The sequence below is a fragment of the Macroventuria anomochaeta genome (assembly GCF_010093625.1).
Source record: "Macroventuria anomochaeta strain CBS 525.71 unplaced genomic scaffold BU25scaffold_56, whole genome shotgun sequence".
Lineage (NCBI taxonomy): Eukaryota > Fungi > Ascomycota > Dothideomycetes > Pleosporales > Didymellaceae > Macroventuria > Macroventuria anomochaeta.
The window spans coordinates 113179-135686 of NW_022985417.1; the positions used below are offsets into that span (position 1 = coordinate 113179).

At 50.9% G+C, this 22508-nt stretch overlaps 8 protein-coding genes across 8 annotated transcripts; 2 read left to right on the top strand and 6 right to left on the bottom strand.

Moving 5' to 3' along the window:
* Positions 1-385: 385 nt before the first annotated feature.
* On the top strand, positions 386-4728 carry BU25DRAFT_426540 (uncharacterized protein; the record flags this gene model as incomplete). The annotated part of the gene is made up of 4 exons (XM_033708426.1): positions 386-3705; positions 3919-4022; positions 4059-4255; positions 4414-4728. 4 exons carry the CDS (start codon positions 386-388, stop codon positions 4726-4728), a joined length of 3936 nt encoding a protein of 1311 aa, XP_033555592.1.
* A 2742-nt stretch (positions 4729-7470) lies between these two features.
* BU25DRAFT_463748 (kinase-like protein) lies at positions 7471-8773 on the bottom strand (the record flags this gene model as incomplete). The annotated part of the gene is made up of 2 exons (XM_033710628.1): positions 7471-8632; positions 8697-8773. 2 exons carry the CDS (start codon positions 8771-8773, stop codon positions 7471-7473), a joined length of 1239 nt encoding a protein of 412 aa, XP_033555593.1.
* A 731-nt stretch (positions 8774-9504) lies between these two features.
* Positions 9505-13096, bottom strand: BU25DRAFT_443827 (Rad4-domain-containing protein; the record flags this gene model as incomplete). Its single annotated transcript, XM_033709385.1, has 1 exon — positions 9505-13096. Exon 1 carries the CDS (start codon positions 13021-13023, stop codon positions 9505-9507), a length of 3519 nt encoding a protein of 1172 aa, XP_033555594.1. The 5' UTR covers positions 13024-13096.
* Positions 13097-13248: 152 nt separating this feature from the next.
* BU25DRAFT_239150 (uncharacterized protein) lies at positions 13249-13845 on the top strand. Its single transcript, XM_033701500.1, has one exon. It carries the CDS (start codon positions 13353-13355, stop codon positions 13665-13667), a length of 315 nt encoding a protein of 104 aa, XP_033555595.1. The 5' UTR covers positions 13249-13352; the 3' UTR covers positions 13668-13845.
* Positions 13846-14023: 178 nt separating this feature from the next.
* Positions 14024-14915, bottom strand: BU25DRAFT_354496 (uncharacterized protein; the record flags this gene model as incomplete). The annotated part of the gene is made up of 3 exons (XM_033703514.1): positions 14024-14270; positions 14320-14675; positions 14733-14915. 3 exons carry the CDS (start codon positions 14913-14915, stop codon positions 14024-14026), a joined length of 786 nt encoding a protein of 261 aa, XP_033555596.1.
* Positions 14916-16673: 1758 nt separating this feature from the next.
* BU25DRAFT_239250 (uncharacterized protein) lies at positions 16674-17366 on the bottom strand. Its single transcript, XM_033701501.1, has one exon. The coding sequence runs from the start codon at positions 17250-17252 to the stop codon at positions 16794-16796; it is 459 nt and encodes a 152-aa protein (XP_033555597.1). The 5' UTR covers positions 17253-17366; the 3' UTR covers positions 16674-16793.
* Positions 17367-17605: 239 nt separating this feature from the next.
* On the bottom strand, positions 17606-17887 carry BU25DRAFT_305199 (uncharacterized protein; the record flags this gene model as incomplete). The annotated part of the gene is made up of 1 exon (XM_033702054.1): positions 17606-17887. A coding segment is annotated over one exon (282 nt), but the record flags the coding sequence as incomplete, so codon positions are not given.
* A 1735-nt stretch (positions 17888-19622) lies between these two features.
* On the bottom strand, positions 19623-21011 carry BU25DRAFT_416172 (acetyltransferase). Its single transcript, XM_033707715.1, has 2 exons — positions 20581-21011; positions 19623-20181 (listed from the first exon to the last, which is right to left on the bottom strand). Exons 1-2 carry the CDS (start codon positions 20842-20844, stop codon positions 19636-19638), a joined length of 810 nt encoding a protein of 269 aa, XP_033555599.1. The 5' UTR covers positions 20845-21011; the 3' UTR covers positions 19623-19635.
* Between the last annotated feature and the right edge of the window lie 1497 nt (positions 21012-22508).

Below are 22508 nucleotides of genomic sequence, written 5' to 3' on the forward strand. Positions count from 1 at the left end.
ATATAACAAGCGAAGCTACTGTCTAGCGACTTTACCCACGCGAAATTATCGCGCAGAGTTGTCTCGTAAGAAGAACGAGGGAAGAGGCTGAGGAGAGGGGAAATGCACATCCAAGGATGCTGGTAGCAGCCACAGTGACACCAAACACGACACAGCATGACGGCGGCGCCAAACCGATACCACGAGTCCATTGAGCCGAACACACGCAGCGCGCCGGAGCTGTTCCTGCCCTGCGACATATCGAGAGCGCGCTCGTTGCTTTTGCTGGCTAAGCTATCTTGCGCGTTAGGCGAGGATCGAGGGGATAAGACGGCTGGCGTTGCAGGCTGAGCGATAACACCGCGCCGCGCTCGAGCGGTGGGTGCGAGACATCCAACAGCAGAAGATGCCCCAAGCGCCGGCAGCAGAGAATGGGGGAACGAGTCGCGATCGAAGCAGACAGAGGGCAAGGACAGAAGTTGGCGCAAACAGGAGCATGTTGAATCGTCTGGGCTTCAATAAGATTGGCAGCTGGCTGAAGCGTGACGATGATGAGCCGTCATCTCCAACGAAGAGTAGGCCTGAAAGCGCAGGGAACAAAGAGAATGATAGGCCACAGTCAAGCGGAGGGCTTCTTCACAGAAGAGGCAGCAGGAAGGTCGTGCCAGGGCTGCCGCGACCGCTAACATTCAAGCGCATGCAGAGTGAGATGAGGGAGAAGTTACTCGAGGTGCCGCCTGAGCCTGAGCAGAGACGCGCTACATCTGCAGACCGCAAGCCCTCAATCGTTCCGAAACGCAACCTCTCGCCCCCGCCCATATCCATACCGTCCGTATCAGCGCCTGACGTCTTGAGTCCTCACGAGAGCGACATTCATAAGCAAGAGCAAGGGAAGGAGCAACAAGAGCAGGAACCTACAATTGGCGGCGGGGCAGACTCAAACATACCTGCAGGGGCAAGACAGGTTGACTATAGCATCGAGAACCTTTCACAGCCCGAGACTGCAAGCAGCTCATTGCCCATCGAGCTGGAGGATACATACCACGAACATGCGTCGCACCACTCGGTCTCTGATGTTGATGATGTACGGTTGCAAGAAGAGCTGGAAGCAAAGTGGATACTGAACCTCAGTATGCACTTCAGGGATATGTCGGACCGGGAGAAATTCTTCGTCACTTTTGCAGAAGAGCGCAACAAGTGGAGAAGAGTCACGGTCTCGTGCGATTACCGCCACCTCGAGCCGGACTCTCTGGAGTCAGATCTGAAGTCATTACACTATCAACGAGATAAGAGTGCCAGGATCTACGAAGCGATACGTGACTCGCTGGCAGACATACAGTTCTACGACACCGTAACAAACCTGAAGCTCGAAACATCTGATGGCCGCCTACACGTCCACGTCACTGAAGATGTCAACGAGATCATACCGTACCCTGGGATCTCTGCAATCAGTCATCTTGAATATCAGTGCTTCAAAGAGCAGGACGTTGACTTTGACTCGCACATCTCCGGGTTCGTGTACAAGGTTGGTGTCAAGAACCGGACGTACATAAAGAAAGAGATTCCTGGGCCAGATGCTGTGGAAGAGTTCCTCTACGAGATAAACGCCCTCAGCAGCCTTCAGGACTCAAACTCAGTCATTCAGTTTGAGGGCGTCATCGTTGACGAGACCGGCGAGCTGATCAAAGGATTGCTAATCAGCTATGCACGGGAAGGTGCTCTCGTCGACATGATATATGACTTCAAGCATCAACTACAATGGGAGCGTCGCGAGAAGTGGGCTCGTCAGATAGTTGAAGGACTCTCGGAGATACACGAAGCTGGATTTGTACAGGGCGACTTTACCTTATCGAACATCGTTATCGACGCAAATGACGACGCAAAAATTATCGACATTAATCGCAGAGGCTGTCCGGTGGGATGGGAGCCACCTGAGCTAGCAAGGCTCATCGAGAGCGGCCAAAGGATCTCGATCTACATAGGTGTCAAGTCAGATCTCTTTCAGCTGGGCATGGTATTATGGGCACTGGCGGAGCAGCAAGACGAACCAGAGCGCCAGGAAAGACCACTTGCCGATACGCTAAAGCGATCGTCCGGCATTCCGGAATACTTCAAAGACATTGTCAAAGCATGTCTTAGTGAGAGACCACGCGACCGCTTGTCGGCAAAAGACTTGCTGAAGAGATTCCCGGAACCTGTTGAGGTAGACCATTTCAGACCAAGAATTGCCCTCAGAGACAGTCTCTCGTCGCACAGAAGTGACAAGGAGTACATCGACCCAAAGATGGCCGTTGACCACGGCGATGTCTCGCAGCACCGCCGGCACTCATATTCGAAGTCGTCTTTCGAGAAGGTCAATATGCCGTCAACGGAGTACGTGCCTTCAGCTGGATCTTACATTTTGCCAAACACTGAGGGCGGGCGTGGCCGATCCCCGGATCACAGAAGAAACAGGAGCAGAAACCGACAAAGCGACTACTCACCTTACCCGGGCCATCGCTCCATTATGTCTCTCGATGACTCTGAGCTGGACAATGATCTGGCAAGCCTACCAGCGAGTCGCGAAACAAGATGGGAACAAGTGTACGTCGATGGTGATACGAAGCTCGTTCAGCGCGGTGGAGGTGAAGCCAGCATGCGTGACTTTGACAGTCAAGATACGAAGGAAGTCTACATTACGCCTGGAACCTTGGACAACTCTTTTGTGGGTAGCAAGTCAGACGACCACACTCCACTCAATCTTTCCACAATCGCCGACGTACCGCAATTGCCCTTGCAACTGACACCTCAATACGGTCAGAACGTTGACCACGACCGTACAATAGCGAACAAAGCTTCGTTCAGTGATCGCGTGCATCAGCTGGCTCAGACACAAAATGAGGAAGCACCACCTAAGCAGAATCGAGACGAGCGCGACACTCATCATCAAGCTCCTGATACGACTTTCCTCACCGAGCTTGAGCATGAGTTTGAATACGACTCAGCACCGAGCTCGCTTGCGCCGTCTCGTGTCGGTACTGGCTTCTCCATATTCGACCGCCCAGAGCGCAACTATAGGGTGGGAACTGGCTTTACTACCTTCTCGGCCGCCACAAACTTCAATTCTCCACTTCATCAAGATACAGGCTTTGCTGAGCCTCTGAGAGAGTCATACGAAAGCGAGCGGATACGCAAAAGCCTTGATGAGAGTATGCGAGACATCAAGACAGCAACGATAGAAGAGCAGAGGATTAACGAGAAGCTGTGGGAACCGAAAGAAGACAGAGCGCTTGGCTTCGGTGAAGGTGTTCGAGGACACGAACTCGAGCTGCGGAACGAAGATCTATACGCTTTGCAGTCTACCACAACAGCAGACCCTGCTACGAACCGACAGACCTCAGCTTTGACAGGAGTCAATGCAGCACTCCCTATTGATGGGAAGGACACACGCCACCTACATCCAACACAAGACAAGTCGTTGGAAGAGAGGACATCCAACACAACAATTCGCCTACCCACCCTCCCTCACCCGGCTCAAGTCTCCCTTCACAACACACAAAACATATCGAACGCAGCAACACACGATACATATGCTGCATCACAACCACACCACGACACCAAGGCGGTTTTCGAACCGCCCGCTACACCCCAGTACGAGCACGACTATTTCCAGCGCTCACGTACAAATTCTGACCTCAACAACAAGAGATCAAAAGATCTAGATGATTATCTAAACAGTGAGATAGAGTAAGTGGAGGACAAAGACGGGCGCGTGCAAACGCAAAAAGTATCATTTCATTGCATCATTTCCTTCGTTGTAGCAGTTGGCACCCACGCATTCAGCGCTCTCGTTCGATTGTTCATGTTTTCACGTTTCACATGACTGCGCATCACGACATACCCTTACCAGTATATTGTTTAACTTCTCTTTTGTTTATTGTTTGAGCGTTTTGTGGTTAGGTATTTTCACAAATGTGCACTTTGTTTGGTGGTTCATATTTGGGTTTTGACACGAGCATTGATGGGATGGCGTATGGAATTTGTAGTGACGGATTTGATGGTATGTAAGTGCTGGGTGCTGGGTTATATACCTTTAGTAGCATTACCATTTGTTGTGCACACGACATGTCCATGTTTGCAGTTCTTGAAGCGCTGTTTCAGGCGTAGCAATGTCGAGATAAACTACGGGTTGAGTAGGTTCATCTGTGCCGCAAATGCGAGGATGACTCAACTGCAGGGCAGAAGCCACATGCCAAAAAGCGTCAATTACGGAAAGGACGACGTGGGGTGCATGCAAGTGCGCGGGAGCTGCTTCCAGTCGTGGCGCAGTGTCAGCTCACATGTACCCCATCTTTCTTCCACAAGCAACTCGACCTTTCGATACGTAGTCGTCCATCTCACATGCGTCTAGAATTTGCGCATCGCATTGCGCATCGCATCCACTAAGCTGATAAGCATTATCCCGTCCCCACTGGCATGCCTCCGCCAAGAGTCACATTTGCTGATACCGGTTCGCCCCACGTCACCAACAAGGCTCCACTTTCCACAAGTAACACGCATGGCAACCGCAAGGAGAGCGTGAGATTTGCTGAGTCAAACTCATCCTTGAATGGCTCTGACAAGCTGGAAGCTAGCGGCGAAGATTCAGAATGGGAAGACTCGGACGATGAGAGCTCACCAGATACTGCCGAACATGCTGTTCGTGGTCTCCCACGGACCTCGAAGCATCTCAGGCTAGCTGGGCGCACGCTTTCTTCAGATCAATTCTGAGAGCCTGGCATTGGCCGATCACCTCTACCGTCATCAGCGGCGGAGCAGCAAGCTTCCAACCGCGTGACCTTGATCGAAGATTTATATGGTGTGGATGTGAAGCAAACCTTCTACGAATACATGTTATCAGTGTCAGAGTACGACCGATTGATTTACACAAACGGTAAATAGCGTTCAGGCTACGTTCCTGAGGAAAGCAGACACGAGGCAGCGCCTAGGACAAAAATTATTCCGAACTACTTAGTGACAAAGTGAGCTATGACTGAGCATGGGTGACCGTTCATCTATCAGGTAATAACATTAACACAGACGCTCGAAACTCATCGTGCCCTGGCACTGACCGTCTTCAGGGAGAGAAGTTCCAGATCCCTGGAGCGCTAGATCGATCAACCATTGACCAACTCGTTGAGACAACTACAAAAAACCGAGGAAGAGAAAGGCCTTATCAATTTGTAACTGCGTGAGCAGTGTCGGTCGGAGGCTGTCGTCAATTATTGTATTGCTATCTGTGTTGTTCGATGATGTCAGTGTACAGGAGCTCTCGGCTCAGAGGTAAGTGCACTTGCCCTCGGGCAGTGCCTTCCTCAATAGAATATCATGTGACTTAGGCCACGTAGTTACACAATTGGACAGTCCGGAGCCAGTATGTTCTACGGTGGTAATCACCCACGACAACTCTGCAACAGTATCATCTCTAACAATCGTTACAAAGGTAGCAAGTATGCGCAGGTCTTACAAGCCAAACAGCTTTGGCCGGTCGACCGTGCATTCGAGCAGTATTGATTCGGTCAGGGGCAGCACGCAGAGTTCTCAAAGAATGAGCGCAGAACTATCGATGACATTCTTGAAGTTTGTCAACAGCTCGGTCATAGGAAGTCGACAGTCGTCCACAGCGTGAAGTACTGCTGCATAAATCTTGCCCGGAAGACTGTATTTTGTGACCGAAACTTCAAAAAGGAGCAAGCAGTGCAAGGAGTAGCTCACGTCACCCGATTCAAGCACGCGCACATAATATCTGTCATAGGGACCTATGTGATAAGCAGGTAGCTCTCCATACTGCTTTACCCAGTCGCACATTACAATCTTGAAAGTTCTCTCCACACCATCATCACGGCCTCAGCAGAACAAAGGAAATGGTCTATAATGGTACACTCATGCCGTCATTTCTTTCCTTGCCTGCCTGGCGCGATCCATTGTATCCATTTCATGCTAACAAAATAATGGATATCAAACCTCTAAATATCCTAATCCGGCGTGTAGAGACGACAACCTGGGTAAGGTCAGACATACCGTTCGACTTCACGATTTATATTGCCGATTTCGGCATATCTCGGTCCTACGACCGAATCGAAGCCGTGTAGACCGATGGTCTCACACCTTTAACACACAATTACGCCGCCTCTGAACTGATTGCTCAAGAAGTTAGTGGCCTCCCATTCGACATCTTCCCACTGGGTTGTGTATTCATGGAGATCTACACTGTTCTATGGGATGCTGACGTTGAATTATATGCCGATAATGTTCCACTTCCTACACGCCTCGCATGTCGCAGACTCCGTGGACTTCACGAAAACAAGGACCGACTCTCGTTGTCCTGGTGTAAGTTGCGGGAAGCACTCAAAGCCAACACCAACAGCGACGCCTCATACCAAGCCAACCTCGAAGCTTTGGTCAAGGCGAAAAAAGAACATATGGCCTGATCGTCCAACATCAGCTTTGAGGCTGATCATAGAGAAAATTATGAGTGGCGTGGCCAGTGAGCAGCCAACTGCTGCTGAGTTGAAGGCAGTCATACTGGAAAATCCGTATTGTAGTCAAGGACCATGTGAGTTGAAGGCGATAGCTGCTGCGGATGAAGAGTCAAAAGGCCACTTAAGCGATTAGTATGAGTATGCTATCGACTATATCTGAGACTTAAATTTGATTCCAAGTTAGTGGAGCTTGCTGTCACGCTCAATGGCTCGACTTTCATCTGACCAAGGCATCCGGAAATAGGCTGTGACAATTACCCTCCACAATCTGTCTTCTCAAGTCTCAAGTTAGAATACAAACTAAAAGAGTTTTTCGTTAATTGTAGTCAGACTCTGAAGGAGCCAGGCTGTTGTGCTCACGGTGCAGTAGGGATACAGTCAATTTGTAGCGTTGTATCGTGAGTGATCAGTACGCATGTGCGGAAATATTGAAGGGTTGAACTGAGGTTGTATTGGGTGAAGCTAAGGACAGTATGTATATGTGAGTAGCTGTAAACAACGCTAGTGTGACGTAGCAGTCACTCTCATGGCAGGTGAGGTTCGACAGGCAGGAGCACCCTGAACCGTGACACAATCGCTTAGCTCAGGGGTTCTAAACTGGATGAGCGATAGCTATCCCTCAGACACGGCACATTTCATGTGTGATGTTCAGGGTCACACTCAAAACCTTTCGCATGCGAGCGTTCTGGTAATGAAGCATAACGATGCTACAGTGAACGTGATCTGCCAGGTTTATGAAAAGAGCAAGTGACCATTTGCAGATGTTTGAACTGGTACGATGGCCGAGGCTCAGTGCCATCAGCTTGAGAGGTGAAAGTTTAGTTGAGTGGAAGATAGTAACGCATAGACAATGGAAGGATAGGTCGTGGAGAAGTGGTCTGATATCAATGGATGAGCTTGATCATACCTGATTCAGCCATGCTACGGAAGATGGCTTTTCGATGCGAATAACCCTTATCTATCGTCTATGGCACAAGCACACCAATCAAGCCTAATCTTCAGCTTCGAGGTCGGTGAACATTTTCGGGCCGTAAAGGCTCCAGCCGCTGACGTGTGCTTCGAGCTGAACCTGGCCTTCGGAACAGCATGAGTCAGGACCTAATGGCCAAATTGAGGACAAAACTGAGCTAATCTTTGCGGCAGAGGGTCGTTTTGTAGGGTCCCAATGCAGCATTTGACGTAAAACCTCTAGAAGTTCGGTATCGGTTATGTGCGGGAGGACCCCCGATATGGGAAAGTCATCTAGCCATGAGCTCATGCTGGCAAGATATCCATGGAGTAACTCTATGTTCGATTGATACGACACACTTCCAGTGTCAGGTTGAAGCTGGAAGCTTCTGTGGTTGATTCCAGTCACAGAAAGTAAAGCTTCCAAGATCTCGTAGTACACGCACCCAAGAGAAAATATATCGGCAGCCAGCCCTCGCTCTTCTTGCGCGACCACCTCAGGCGCAGCATACTTGAAGGTAAACGAAGTAGGGCCATCAGTGTTGCTTGCGTCAAGGTCCCGGTACGAACGCGAGATTCCGAAGTCCGCAACATAGATTCTGTAGGTATCGGCATGCTGCGGGTGCAACTTAATCAGCAGGTTCTGGGGTTTGATGTCCATATGCTTGGTAAACTTCGAATGCATATATGCAATACCATTGGCCAAGCACAAGGGAAATTGACGACATGCTGTCATCATATCGAAGATATGAGACTCGCTGTATGCTTCAGCTGTACCAGTCTGTTTGACATGCTCATGCAATATATCCAGGAACGATTCGAGGTTGTACTCGGCGACTGGATACAGCAGAATTGACAGTTCCTTGCCTATAACGTACGTCCCAATGACTCGCAGGATATGCGCATGGCGTAGCTGAGTAAGGTGTACAACCTCATCGATAGCTTCAGATCGCGTGATGTGGCGCTTGCTACAAATGATAGACTTGCGAGCTAGAAGGACTCGTCTACATTTGACACTCTGTACGGTTGCGGTGCTCTGAGTCCCAAGCGATCTTTGGAACTTCAGGATTCTGTTGATCTCGTCGCGTGCCTGCTCCGTATCTTCGAATTCAACGTGTTGACCTCGTCCGGACCAGTCTTGTTCCACAGAGACATCAACCGGCCAAAGTTCCTTAGATTGGAGGAGTTTGGCGTAGTCATCCGTTCTGAAGAAGCATGCTGTCAGACTTATGCACGGGTGTGGAACGCGTGGTGTAGTAGTATACATACTCTTGCAGAACGTAAGGCTTCGGTGCAGCGCGCTCGCCATAGCCTGAGACAGCAGTATGAAATGTGTTCTCAGTCATGGCGGTTTGCGCAGTTACACATGACATTGCATCCCAATTACTGGAAGCAATCTTGCTCTCTTTATGCTTGCTGCTAACTCGAGCAAAGTCTCCGGCATTGAATGGTTCCACATCTTGCCGCGACTTAACCAGAGCCAGCTCCTCCAGTGATGATGACTTCCCATTCAAGCCTGCAGCTGTTTCCCCTGAGTTATTTCGCTCAACTTTGTATGCAAAAAGCTCCTCGATTTCAGCTTTCAAGTGTGCTCCAATATCATCGAGATACCAATCTTTAAATTCTGGGAAGCAAAGCATGTCATGCTCATCGTATTCATGGATCATCTCCACTAACTTGGTCTTTAAACAGTCGTCAGACATGCCTCCAGATGTTGACGAGCAAGTCACACTGACGAGGCTGAGAAAGAAGGATGCGTGGTGAAGACGAATGACAAAAAGGTAATGAGCTCCAAGAGAAGAGAACAAATTTTGGTGTCAACGTAGAGTCAGAAAGAATGATGAAAATAGATCGCTAGTGTCCAGGAGATGCAGCCATTGTGCGAGATTTGAGGAGAGAAGATGGCATCGAGGCCACCACCTGCACGCCCCGCACTGCCCTTACTTGATCGAGCTAGCGTTGTTTACAGCTCAATGCACGTCCAGGCGCTGCAAAGAAGTGTCTGAGCCTCAATCGATTAATTCTAAAAAGTAAGCTACGCTTTCAAGTGCGTGTTCAAGAGCAGTTCGGGCCATCTTTATGTCGCCTTTCCTCGTCCTCCACCTCTTTCCCTCCCACTCCTCCCCCTTCCCCTTCCCGTACCAGCACTTTTCTTCGGCGACGCTCTATCCGTAATATCAGTCGCATCCGTTTCATCCTCACTCCCCATCGCAAAAAAGTGGCTCTTGACCTGCGCATCACTCTTGCGCGCAGCCTTGCGCTTCGGCGCGCTTCTAGTGGAAGGCGGCGGTGTCGGTGGGTCGGAAGGCGCGTCTGAGAGCGACTCTTCGTCTGAAGATTCGATGATGGATTTACGCTTCCGAGTTAATGTTGATGTGGATGTGCGCTCTGAGCGGGTTGGTGTTAGCTTGGAAGACTTGGGGCGTGGAGGTACGAGGGGTTTATCATCCTTGTCCTCACTGTCGATCGCGTCTGTATCTTGGGCATCGCCTTCCTGTTGGTCCGCACCGTCATCATCTTCTTCATCAACCGGCTGCTCGACAGCTGCTGATAGCGAGATCGGCGTTCGATATGCGGTATCCGCGACAGGTGTGCGCTTCTGGTCTTCGTGGTCACCGAGATCGATGGTGAGGTCGCCATGCCTGATTTCTTCCTGACTTGCGGGGAAGAAGCCACCAGCCATATCCTCGTCATGAGTAGCCGCCGGCGCTTCCTTCCTCACAAACCCACCACCTCCAATTCCAGGCTCCTCGTGCAGAAACCCACCCTCGAAGTCCTTACCCTGGTGCTTTTGAAACACTTCCCACTCTGTCTCTTCCTTCCTCTCCATCGGCGCAAAAAGATCCTCTTGCGGCAACTCCGCTTCCTCACCATACTCATCCTTCATACGCTGCACGATCTTCAAGCCAGAGTAAAACTTCTTCCACAACCCCAGCACAAACTTCTGTCTCTTCTCCGCTTCCTTTCTCAGCTTCTCCGCCTCCTCAGCCTCCCAAGCATCAATAACCAAATGCTCGTTCTCTTCGGCGACAACGACGCCGGTGATGACTGGCACAGCGCGCTGCTTGCCGAACTCGAAACCTGTGCATGCATCCGCGTAGTTGATGTTCAACTTGCGGCACACGCGCGCTGTGCCTTTGAGCGGGATGTGCACTGCGCCCCTGGGCACCATGGTGGATACGTAGACATCGATGTTATTGAATGCGTTGACGGGGATGATGCCGTCGACAATTGGATCGGGGATGATCCAATCTGTCTGGCTCTTTGCGTACAAGCCCTGCTGTACTTTCCCACCCTCGATGCGCTCGCGCTCTTCGATCTCGAGTTTGCGGGTCTTGGTCACAGCGCGCATGGGAACGTATTTGAGTGGGTGCTCGCCGGGCTTGACTTCGCGACCTTCTTTGTGCCAGGATTCGGTGGTTTTACAGTTTACAATGTCTTTCCGGCGGTATACCGGCTCGAGCTTGTCTTCTTCGCCCTTCTTGCTGATGGCAAAGTGACGGACGATGTTTGCGCCGGGCTTGAGCGCTTCTTCACGGCGAAGATGGCGCTCGAGCACGTACTCAGCAGATGTCTTATAACCCTGCAGAGTCTCTTTGCCACCTTCTTCATCCATCGTCTTCTTCTTTTCAGGCTCTGCAGGGACAAGATCGCCTTCTTCCTCAACTTCGTCCCAGGGCTGGCGCTTATCGTGCGGGCGTGAGAAGGGACGCATGACGGACTTGAACCAATCCCACTCTTCCCAACGCTTGACCTTGCCACGCTTGTTGTGGATTGGTATTTTCTCGATGGGCATGCGGAAGCCTTTGGTTCGGCCAGGCCACTGGTGCTTAGGAAGATATCGTGTTGTAACATCCTTCGCTGTGCCATCTGATGAGAACGCAATAAGGTAGGCAAGGACTTGCTTTGCTTTGTCGGCTGTAGCACCACGAGCGTAGAAGTCTGAGTACTTCTCGGGTATGGTTGAGCTTGCAATGATCGTGCGAGAAAGTGGAGAGACTGTCACAGGCGTGTGCGTCAGGTTCGAGATGACTTCAGTCCAGTATGTAGGGTACGGAAGGTCGTTGTTGTAGTCGCGAGTCTTCGATGCTTTCTTCGCCAACTTATCATCTTCAGCGTCAGATGAGATCGAAACTACACTACTGAGATCACTGCTATCCGAATCGGAGCCTGACGATGCAACAACTTTTCTGCGGTTTCGGGATGAAATGGGCTGTTGTCTAGTGCTCTTCTTCGGTTTCGCGGGTGTAGGTTTTGATGGCGCAGACTTCGCAAGATCTTTCAGCTTCTCAAGGTTCTTTGGCTTGCCCTCCTCGGCCTGACTGAAGCCGAAACCGATAGGCTGCAAACTGACAATCATGCGAGCTTCAATGCCCAGTCCTCGTATCAGTGCTGTGAAGAGCTGCTGGCCAACATCCTTGCTACCCTCACACCTGCGTGCCATCACACGGAACGCTTCGCGACTCTCAACGCGCTCACCAAAGCTGTCTGCATGAGATCCATACTCTTTCCAAGCGTCAATCTCCCCCTGAAGCGTTGAGGGTGACAGATATCCACGCTTGCGCAGAGTGGGTGCTGTTGTTCTCCACTTCGCCTTCCAGTATGCGGAGAGGTACTTCAACAGGCGCAGCAAAGGATCGCCATGAGCCATGTTTGGCGTTTCCGGATTCATACGCTTTGATTTTGCACCCCAATCGCGTTGCTTCCTCTCCGATGCACCTGTAATCTTATCCCTAGCTAGACTGGCTTCATACTCGCGACGAGCCTCTTCCTTCCGCTGTTTCGAGAGCTTGTTGTCCGGATTGTCGTACACCTTGACCCCATTGCTGCCACTAGCCTTCCAGTTGCCCTTTTTGCACTTAGCTTCCGTCTTTGTGTCCTTGATCTTCTCAGGTGTTTTCTGCGCTTTCTTCTGCATAATGGCGCGACTTGCACCATCAGGTATGCCAGCATCACGCCAGTATTGCTCAATCTCACGCCAGCAGCCACTCGTCAAACCCTCGACTAGTGTCTTCTGCACCTCCTTGTCCTCTATCCAGGCGTTGCGCATCAAGTTGTGAAACATTAGACACTGCACATGCATACAATGCGAGACGTTGCGTATTTGGCGCTGTATTTTCGAAGGTCCCTTCTTGCCGTCTGGCTTTGAGTCGAATGCAGCCTTTGGTACCGCTGAGAGGGTAAGTGCGATGTCGCCGGAGATCTTTGGGTCTGGACCAGCATCGTGCTTTGCGTGGTAATGCTGCACTCCTAACGCATCCTCCCAGTCATCCTCTTCACTCTCTTCAGAGTCTGATGCTTCTTGTGCCTTGCCTTTGCCCTTCCCTGTGTTCGTGTTGTTCAAAGGCACGTCCTCGAATTCGTCTTCGCTACTATCGGCGTCTGAAAGCTCGCTGTCGTCATTGCTGCCTTCCAGAAACTTCTTTGTCTGCGAGAGCGTGCGATTTACTTTGGGCGGCTCATCGAAAACGGATTGCTTGGTGCGGCGTGCAGAGGGTTTTGGCGCAGATGGCTTAGGTGCTCGGACGCGCTTCGGTGGTGGTTCTGGCTTTGGAGAGTCGGATTGCAGACGCTTGCGCGACAAAACTGGTGGCATGATGCCAAGACTTCGCTACCTTCTATTCATGCAGTGAGGACTTGTGGTCGTGGTGGTGTTGCTTAAAATGTTTGGTTGCGATCGCAATGGCTGGAAGTGATGACGCACCTGTCCCTGCCAGAACCGCCGTGGTGGGTCGATCGATCTGCAGATCGCGCACTAAGTCGCGTGTCGTGTCCGCGCGTCGTCACATGGCCTTCTCGTTCATGTTCACCTCTCGAGGTCCTCATCTCGACATGTGAGACTACGTGTAGATCTTGCAATATATATGTCCAGAGTAGCAAAGATAAAAGTTGCGATCCAAAAGCCATGTCAGGTATTAGCAAAGCATGAGAGAGCTGTTAATCTACGTCTTTCTCCTAGAGGAAAGAACGAAACGTGTTGATGTGATGTTGGCTACAATGGTTGGATGTGGGCGATCACTTGTCACACGAGGGGTAGTCACACAACGTATTGGGCACGGCATGTTTGAGGCTGACGGAGCCATATGTAAAAAGTCTATTTTTGATACTATCCTTGACCAGCATGTCGTAGCAATATCGTATATCTGTTGTAATGCCATCCAACGAGTAGATGCAGACATGTGCAAAAGCAGTGTAAGAGACCAAAGTCAGGCTTTTGCGATGCGAGTTGCGCCCCAATAGGACGGAGATAAGATTCTCAAGGAATTAGGAAACAACATTACCAGCAGCGCGCAAGTGGGGCGCTGAAGTGGGGGTATATGAACAGTGAAGAACAAGAGACTAAGCACAGTGCGAACAGGCAACAGCTCGACGGCGACGCGAATATGCAAACATGTAGCAGAGGAGGGACAAAGGATGTATGAAATGACAGAAGACAATGTGTCATCGCTAGCACAAGTATGTCTCGTTGGACGTCTTTAGTGCTAGCGGGGGCATGGCGGGTAGGTGGAAATGAGAGGGCCGGTGGCTACTGGGTGCAGCGTAGGAAGTGGACGGTGGTGTCAGACGTCCATTCAGCGAAGCATGTGTACATGAAGCTACGCAGCTGGGGAAGCCACGTCCTCGTGCTGACGACGATGATGGCGAAGGAGGTTGTCGCGACGAGAGAAGCCTTCCGTGTTGGTGCATCCGGGGACGTGACAATAGAAGGTGATCTTGGCCGAGGCTTGCTTCACGTGCTTTCGCTGGTGACGAGTGAGATCCTTTGGATAGAGGAACCCCTCATTGCAGACCGTGCACCTGTGAGGCCGTTCGTTACGACCAAGGTGGATCTTGAGGTGGCGACTAGGAATTGGTAAACGAGGGCTCAATCAAGGGTTGCGGTTAGACTCACTTCAATTCGCAGTTGCGATCAAAGGTCTTGTTGCAGCCCTCCACAGTACAAATGAACCCGTTCTTTCGTGGTGCTTGCCGTCTGTGCGGTACACATTGTGACTCCGCTGGTGACGTTGACGGTTGGCGATAACCAGGTAGATATGTGTCGTCGACGTGAGCTTGAACTGTGTCAAGCTGCACGGTCGTCCCATTTTCGTTCATGAGTTGAACGGTGTCGTCGATGAGAAGCTGACTCGAATCGTTTACGTAGTGTAGCACCTCAATGAGGTCCACTGTGACAGCGTAGTCATCGTGAAAAGGATCGTACGTCGAGGACTCGTTGGAAGGCGCAGGGGGGTATGAAGACGTCGATGACTGGGACTGTGCGGCAGTCAGTGATCGACGCGAGTTCTTGAAGGGCTCGAATCATACGAAAGCACACATGCAGTCCCAGTAAGAGAGTGCACATTCAAAGCAGCGCAGGGTACCGTCAAGGTCAGTGTAGAACTGCTCCATTGGAGGCACGGAGAATGAGAGATCCATGGTTGTGTTCGCTGCTGCTGCTGGCTGTAGGTAGAGGGTAAATAACACCACAACTATCAAGCGCCTGTTCATGCTATTGTGGGAGGACGCCGGTGCCTAAGAAGGGTGCAGGTGATGATGAGGGTGGTGGGAGCTGGTAAAGACCACGCAGTCTGGTAGCAATAAGCATGCAGAAACTGCTAATATTCTGGTATGACAGGAAGAGTGTGTAAGTGAAGTTTGCAGAGAATGTAAGGAAGTGCAAAAGTGCAAGGTGGGTGGGTTGGTTTGGAGGACCTGGGAGGCCGGCTGCCTGAGTTCTACGGCTAAGCCACTCCTGTGATCTCATCGGATTCTCCATCTCTGCATCTACAGTTTTGTCAGTTTCATGAATTAGCATTGATCAAAGTGCAATTCCCCGGTTGCGGAGTATGCGATGGTGGTGGTGTTTGGGTGCACAACTGTGAAAGACGTGCGCAACGGTCAAACGTTCGGTCCCAAAATGTTCGAGGGGAAGATCGACCCTTCCCCATCAATGCGGCTCTGCAACCACGTGATTTCCGAGTCAATCATGAGCTCACCTGATAATAATTTGTTTTTCGACCTGATACAATTGAGTGTATACCTCCAAGAGTGATCTGGCACGTCAGTTCCCAAGGTTGAGTTGTTTGTTGCTGCCGTTTCTCACGTGATGTCATTCCCGCAGGCTCTTTCTTTCCATATGTTCTGTCTTTCGCCTTCACTGCGCCCAACAACACCACAATGCTGTTCATCTCTGAATTCGCACTAGATTTTTCCTCGTTTGTTGTTTCGAATGCGGAGTGTGCTCGTTGACTACGCGATGCGGTTCAAGAGCATCCTGCACGAGCAGCTCACCAAGCCGGCCAGTGCATGTACGCCATGGGTAGTCAGCAGCGGAAAAGAGACACAATTGCAGCAGGATGAGCAGAGTTGCTGAAGCCTGCCTTCGATACCGGCATCTCCAACGATGCGGCTGGGGGATGCGCACTTTGTTATACATTGCTCCTTTCCCAGCCTACTCATCCGTGCCTCAACATACACGACTCACCGTCATCAACAGGCAGCCCACTCAGCCGCGCCAGTCGCAGATTAACGTCGCAAGTCCTACCGCATGAATGAAGCAGGCTGAGCACTAGATATTGTTAGGCATCGAGCATTCCACAATGCAATGCTGCGCCCACTTGACAGCCAATCAACTGATTTAGGCTGCATTACAGGCGGCCTCATGCAATCCTTCGGTGCAGCCTTCGCACACAGCTCCACCATCTATATAACGACTGGATACCATCAGCGTATTGTTATACGGTGTCGAATGACTGGGGATCCCGACATGCATGGAGATCTGTTGGCGGCGTTACGTTCTCCACATCTTGACGGCCTCCTGTACTCAGGGTTTGCTTCGTCCCTACCCGCAAGCCAGCTTGTCTGGAGATCACAATTGCTTGACTCGATTGATCACATCTGACATCTCCTCGTATGAACGGCCTCCGCAAGCCAGCTTGTCTGGAGATTACAAATGCTTAACTCGATTGATCACATCTCACATCTCCTCATATGAACGGCCTCCGCAAGCCCATCGGCGATCCTTCTCATATTTGCGATGCCATGTAGTACCTAATGTCAGAGCTGTACATGATTCAAGCCCGAGTAGGACATGTGCAATTTTCAGCAAGTTCATTTTAGCCATTTCAATCGATAAATATGCGTAATGCATTTTCGGGTCAACATCCCCAAGACGGTCATGACTGCCCATGTGGTTAATGCATCCAAAGCAATAAACAAGAGATAAGTATTGAAAAACTATTACTAAATACAGACTTCTTGTATGTCCCGCAACAATCTATGATTACAGTTCAGATGTAATTATCATCACAAGTATGGTCGTTCTTTGCTTTACTTTCCAACAACAGTTCGGCTCGTCCGAGCATATCCACCATATCGAGCTCATCCTCAGTGCAAAAGGATCGGACGGAAGACGGCGCAGATGTATACGATGGATCGACTCGTACTGAAAGGATGCGGTTGCTCACCTCTTATGGAAGGACACAATTGATCATTTTCTTTGAACCCTAGTTTCAGAGTAAAGTCCAACATACCTTCCGACTCCCATTTGTTTAAGTACCTCTGTATTGTCTTGTCGTCCTCATCAAGCTCTAGGATCTCCAATAAGTTCCAAATGGAACTCATGAATCCGTAAATGTCGTCATGCTGAAGTTGATGATCCACCAATTCGACGAATGGTTCTAAGGCACTTTTGTCGTAATCCAGAGTGACAGCTATGACCGAATCTATGAACGAGATCATCGAAGACATGCGGTCTCGAACGTCTGAACACACGGTCTTGTCGTATCTATGCCATGGATGAATGTAACAGCGACTCTCTGATTGCCACAGCTTTCGCCCTTTCATGAGCTTGTCTGCTACGTTTCGTATGATAGTCCGTTCTACCGGTCCGAACTCATGCTCAAATCGTATTTAGCCGTGTAGTTCGTCACATAATCCAGGTACGCGATTGATCTTATGCGGAAAACACTGTACGGACCGCAACAAATCGAGCACTCTTTGGCTAACATGATTTCTTGCACTATCCAAGCCCGCATCCAGTAAAGGCGTTCTTCGGTAAGCTTCAGCATATTCTAGTGTGTTGATTGTGCTCGTCTCTGTGCTACTTCACTCCAATGCTCATAATGCAACAGAGGACGATACCAAGTCTGAGAGACCTCTAAGTCCTTCATGGTGCATGAAAGTGCCTCGTCTCCCATTCCTAGCCGTACGAACACATGTTCTGCGGTGGATAATATTTGGCCCATCAAGTTCACCTGATGGTTGCGCTCGACGATGTTTCCCTGGTTCATGCACAGAGCGTCGATCCAAAATAGATCATCGTACCCACCTTTGCTAAATATTACCAAGAAGTCAAAGAGATTGGACCGGACCGAGAAAAATTTTCCGTCCAGGAGGATTTCTTGAGTGCTCGTAGTATCACCCCGCATGTACGACACTGCAGTGTACGGAATCATCGCATTGACTGAGATAACATGGATTTTGCAAGTGATAGCGCTCTTCTTGCCTGGCTGGGTCGGATAGTCATGATCGATTTGGATGACTCTGATATTTGTGTTGTCGCTGTCGCTCAATGGTTTATCCTCGTAGATACACGCCACGAAATATTTTGAACAGAGAGGATCGAGTATTGTTTGTGTGAGATCTTGACATACCAAAGACTCGGATTCTCAAAACTTACATTGCGAGCGATGGAGCGCAGCTTTGAAAAGAGAGACTGCAAACGACGAAAGCTCTCTGAAAACTGTTTCAAACGATATAGTTCTTATCCTACTTATGTAGATTTAATAAACATGCAAGGCTCTGGAGACGTGGCAGTGCTGATGTAGGAGCTCTCGACTAACGAAGCGCTATTTGATGAGGTCTGCACAGCCACAGTTCCCATCATAACAGTGCAGCAAGTATTGTAGCCAACGCTTACATGAACGCATAGAGGCCATGATGACTTTATAGCGGATCAGCCATATCCCATCGAGGCGTATTGATTGCCGCCGCGCAACGAGCGGGCCGATGGCGTTCGCGACATCGTTCGCACCGTACGCGATGAAGACAGCATTGCGGAAGCGACTTGGCAGTATGTCCACAGGTGCTCGATACGGTGGTCGTAGCGGTGTGCACGGGCGTGGATGGAGCGGAAGAGCAGAAATTTGGTCCCACCATTTGAGTGGATTGGTTCAGGACAGATGCTGTATGGAACCGATGAAGCGGTCGTAGGGCTGAACGTGGCGTTTAGCTGCGGGGGTGGGGCGGCGCCTTTCTCGATGTCTGTCGCGAGCTTTGCTGCGGTTTCGGCGTTGAGCGGGTCGATAGCTTCATTACCCTTGTTGCTGCTATTCGAGCTTCTGACACTCGATTCTGAGCCGCTAGAGCCGTTGCGCTAGAGCACTCCTAGTTGAGTGTCCTCCCTGCTGCTGTTCGCCGCAGCGGTAGAGGATGAGCCATGCGCTGGTTTCGGCTCGCTCGTGGGTGCAACTGTACGACCTTCCATGGTTTGTGCTAGCGGTGATGTTGCCATACGCATCCTCGTAGTAGCTGGTGACTACTTCGTCTCCTTTGGCTGGCCAGTAAATTGGCGGATTTTCTTTATACAGGAAGCGGTGCAAGAGGGATGGGGTACTACTTGGCCCTCGGGTCCATCTTCATCAAACGAAGATGGAAGTACGGTCTGAAGAAGATGTATGCGGTAGCGAGATCACTAAAGAATGTTCTTAAGACGACACCTAACGCTGGACTAGCATTGAACTCCTCTAAGGATGGCGCGCTGGGATCCTTGATGACGATGAGCAGCGCAAGCATTGCTGCCGTGAAGTCGATGTAGAAAGAGATGCAGCGCAGTGCTACTTGAAAGCTTGATCGCCTCTGGAGAGGATACCGAACCTGATGGTTGCGAACAGAGCTGCGGACAGAGCTGCACTAATGAGTGATGCAGTAGCCCAACTCGTGGCGATCTTAAAACACTGCCGCTTTGCCATCCCCATGTTATCGATGTGGCCTGGAAGTCACGTCAGTCTGGGTTCCAGTGACTGCAAGTCACATGCCGCACCTGCATGCAGGCCCACGGGGCTGAGTGAACCTTCTACGATTGGCTTGAGACAGCTCTTAATAGGTATGCATCAAAGTCCAGTTGATGTCATCTGAGATCTATATCTGGACTTTCTATGCTCGTCAATTGTCACTTAGGTAGTCGATGGTGCTCTTGCGATTTGATATGCTGTATTGTTTTCAGTTTTCAAAAGTCTTGATCGTCATGTCCAAACCCACCATCGAACTCGACCACCATGTCGTACCAGTTGCCCCCTCCGTACTGGCACTTGCTTGGACCAACCTTCTTGAACCCAGCCTTCTCGTAGAACCCGATCAGGCGCTCCCTGCAAAGAAGCGCAATCCTCTTCGCTACTCCCGAGTCTTTGATCCTCTGCACGTAGCTCTTCAACAACACTTGCCCTAGCCCCTGGCTCGCAAAATTGGGATGCACACAAAGTGAATGCAGACATACGGTCTCGCCGTCCTCATTGTGACCAATACTGGGCGTGAGCTGGTAGTTCGTACGGAAATCCTTTGGGTAGTCCATGGAATCGTCTGTGACCAGATTGGAAGGTGACTTGGTGCTGATGATGTGGCCTAGTAGGATGCGTTTTCGGTCCGAGTCGCGAGAGTCTACAGAAGGGAAGGTGCGTGTCTTCTGTATGGCACCTAGCGGTCCTGCAGAGGTGGGATAGGCGGACGAGAAAAGACCGGTGCAGAGTTCACCACATGTTCGCAGTCGGTACTCAATCTGCCAGAATTAGTATAGCTGATTCCAAGGAGACAGATGGACAATGTTCCGTGACAGACGATGTAAGTGCGAGTCATAATGCGACGTTGAACAGAAAATGAGAAAGCCACAGGCGCGCAAAACCTTACGTTGCGTAACGCTGAGAGAGCAACAGAAGATAGATTGTTAACAGCTGACCCGGTTACGCTGATGATGTTGCTGCAAAAATGGTATGATTGGTGAGGCAAGGGCGCATTGCTCGCATAAGCGGTGTTGTTGTATGAGGTGACACCACACATGGAAATGAGCGCAGATGCTTAAGCCGCCCAAGAACGACGAGAAAGACCAGAGAAGAAAAGAAGATAACGAAATTTGTAGAGTTTGGTGCGTTAGAGGAAGCACATGGTGAGATTCACTGACCTTCTCTCGTGAGGCTGCCTCAATTGGGTCGAAGGCAGCATGCTCCAGCCAATCGCAGTCGTCAAGGTCGTCCACGCTCAGTAAAGAAGAGAAAGGGTGAATCTTGTTGTTCGTTGTCTTCTTGAACGGGTCTTCCACGCGAATCAGGGACGCGCCGTAAGGATTCGCTTTAGACTCCTCTGGCGGAGGGCTGGCGGCAGCGGGCTCTCTTGACAACTGGGACATCGACTCCAGGGTCTTGTCGGCTAGAAGGTCACGTGGCATATTGACAGATGGTCAAGGGTTCGTGCAGGTTTTGATGGCGAAAGATGGGCACGAATGCAGCAAAGTGGTGATGAAGGAAGCCGTGGTGATGTGTTGTTGGTGGACGTGTCTGGACCCTAGCCCCGCGCACGCATGGCTTAAGCCTTTGCCGTTGCAGATCCACATGCCGGTTGCGGGACGCTAGGGCGAGATGTCTGAGCGGCCGTTGATCTTCATATACAAAGCCCAGCAAAAGCAACGAAAGCTGGAGTATCAGGGTCTATAAAGAGCCTATATAGACATACCCTGATCTCTATCACTGATGTCTTGAGGAGGCCATTTCTTCGCTGACATAGCTGGCGTTGCCAGGGCAGTAAGCTCCTGCCTTAGTAAGGAAGCATTGATGGCCTGCTCTTTGCAGGACAACTCTCTGACCAGCTTGTTTGACCTATGACGATACGGGCGAGGCCGCCCTGCATGCTGCATCCTTCTGTTGTATTCTCGATCGGCCCTGTCGACCAGCTGTCGAAACGGCACGCTAACCCGCTCCTTGGAGCTGTGCTCGAGGCATGAAGGCACCTTCCGCGGGAATCTCTGGATGCTGAGAAGGCGGGCACGACCACAATGATGTCAGCGCGTCTATTTGACAACAGCAAGGGTGCGTTCCGCTCTCGCAAGGCTCGAACTCCTGGCGAACACATCATCGATCAGCACTTAGTTCATAGTGATGTTCGGTACGATGAGGCTGTCCGTCTGGCCAATTGCCCCCACCATGACCAGGGATACACCGCCAACCATGCAGGAAGGCCGTTTCATGCTCCAGGCAGTACGCTCCGCGTGTGCTGCGTACGATACTGCCCAACCTCGCCGCAGGGTACTCCTGCTATATTACATGCACCGACCGCTTTGCCGCCTCTGCGCGCAACCATCTAGCATGTTCCGGCGGTTTGCTCCAGTCGATTGCTGATTATTAACTTTCCGCCGGAGCTTGAACGCGGGGCCCACCGACTTCCACCGCCTTCCAGCAAGCACAAGCGGCAACAGTTGAGCCCTCACGGTCACTCTCAGTGTCAACAAGTGCGGCGTGCTCCCTTATAAGCTTCACCGGGCGCACCCACTCACCTTCCTGGAACCACCCCCGCCACACACAGATCCCAGACACCACCCCGCCATCCACTGTCCACCCATAGCCTCGCCTACAACAACGCTCTGCACACAGTACCACACTCTCTTGCCTCCTTTCAGAAACACCTGCATATACCCAAGGAATCCGCCACCCATTCTTGCCCACCATGTGAGTGCTCGCCGAGACCGTTCTTGTGCTACATCTGAAAGTAGACTGCTAACCATTGTTCGTTACTGTATCAGGCCCCGCGTCACCATATCTATCACCGCGTCGGGGTCGCAGTTGGACAACGATCTGCTGACCCTGGACTTACCGCCAGGCCTTACCATCAAGGACCTCAAGGGTTTCATTGAGGTCGAGACGAGCCAACCTGCCGCGTCACAGGGTATCTATTTGAACGGCCAACCGGTGGCAAGCGAGACACAAACACTGGAAGAAGCTGGTATAAGAGATGGCGAGATGCTAGCAGTCGTTATCAGGCAAGCTCGTCCTGCGCCGAACTCTCAACAGGCAAACAGAAACAGGAACACAGGACGACCAACAGGAGGTCCAGATCCTG

Bases quoted from the DNA above. Each gene is read 5' to 3' on its own strand.
- BU25DRAFT_416172 (XM_033707715.1), bottom strand. From the start codon at position 20,844: ATGCCACGTGACCTTCTAGCCGACAAGACCCTGGAGTCGATGTCCCAG. The intron at 20,182-20,580 runs GTCAGTGAATCT...TAATTCTGGCAG, and splicing joins AGGCAGCCTCACGAGAGAAG to ATTGAGTACCGACTGCGAAC.
- BU25DRAFT_239250 (XM_033701501.1), bottom strand. From the start codon at position 17,252: ATGAAAGGGCGAAAGCTGTGGCAATCAGAGAGTCGCTGTTACATTCAT.
- BU25DRAFT_239150 (XM_033701500.1), top strand. From the start codon at position 13,353: ATGAGAGAGCTGTTAATCTACGTCTTTCTCCTAGAGGAAAGAACGAAA.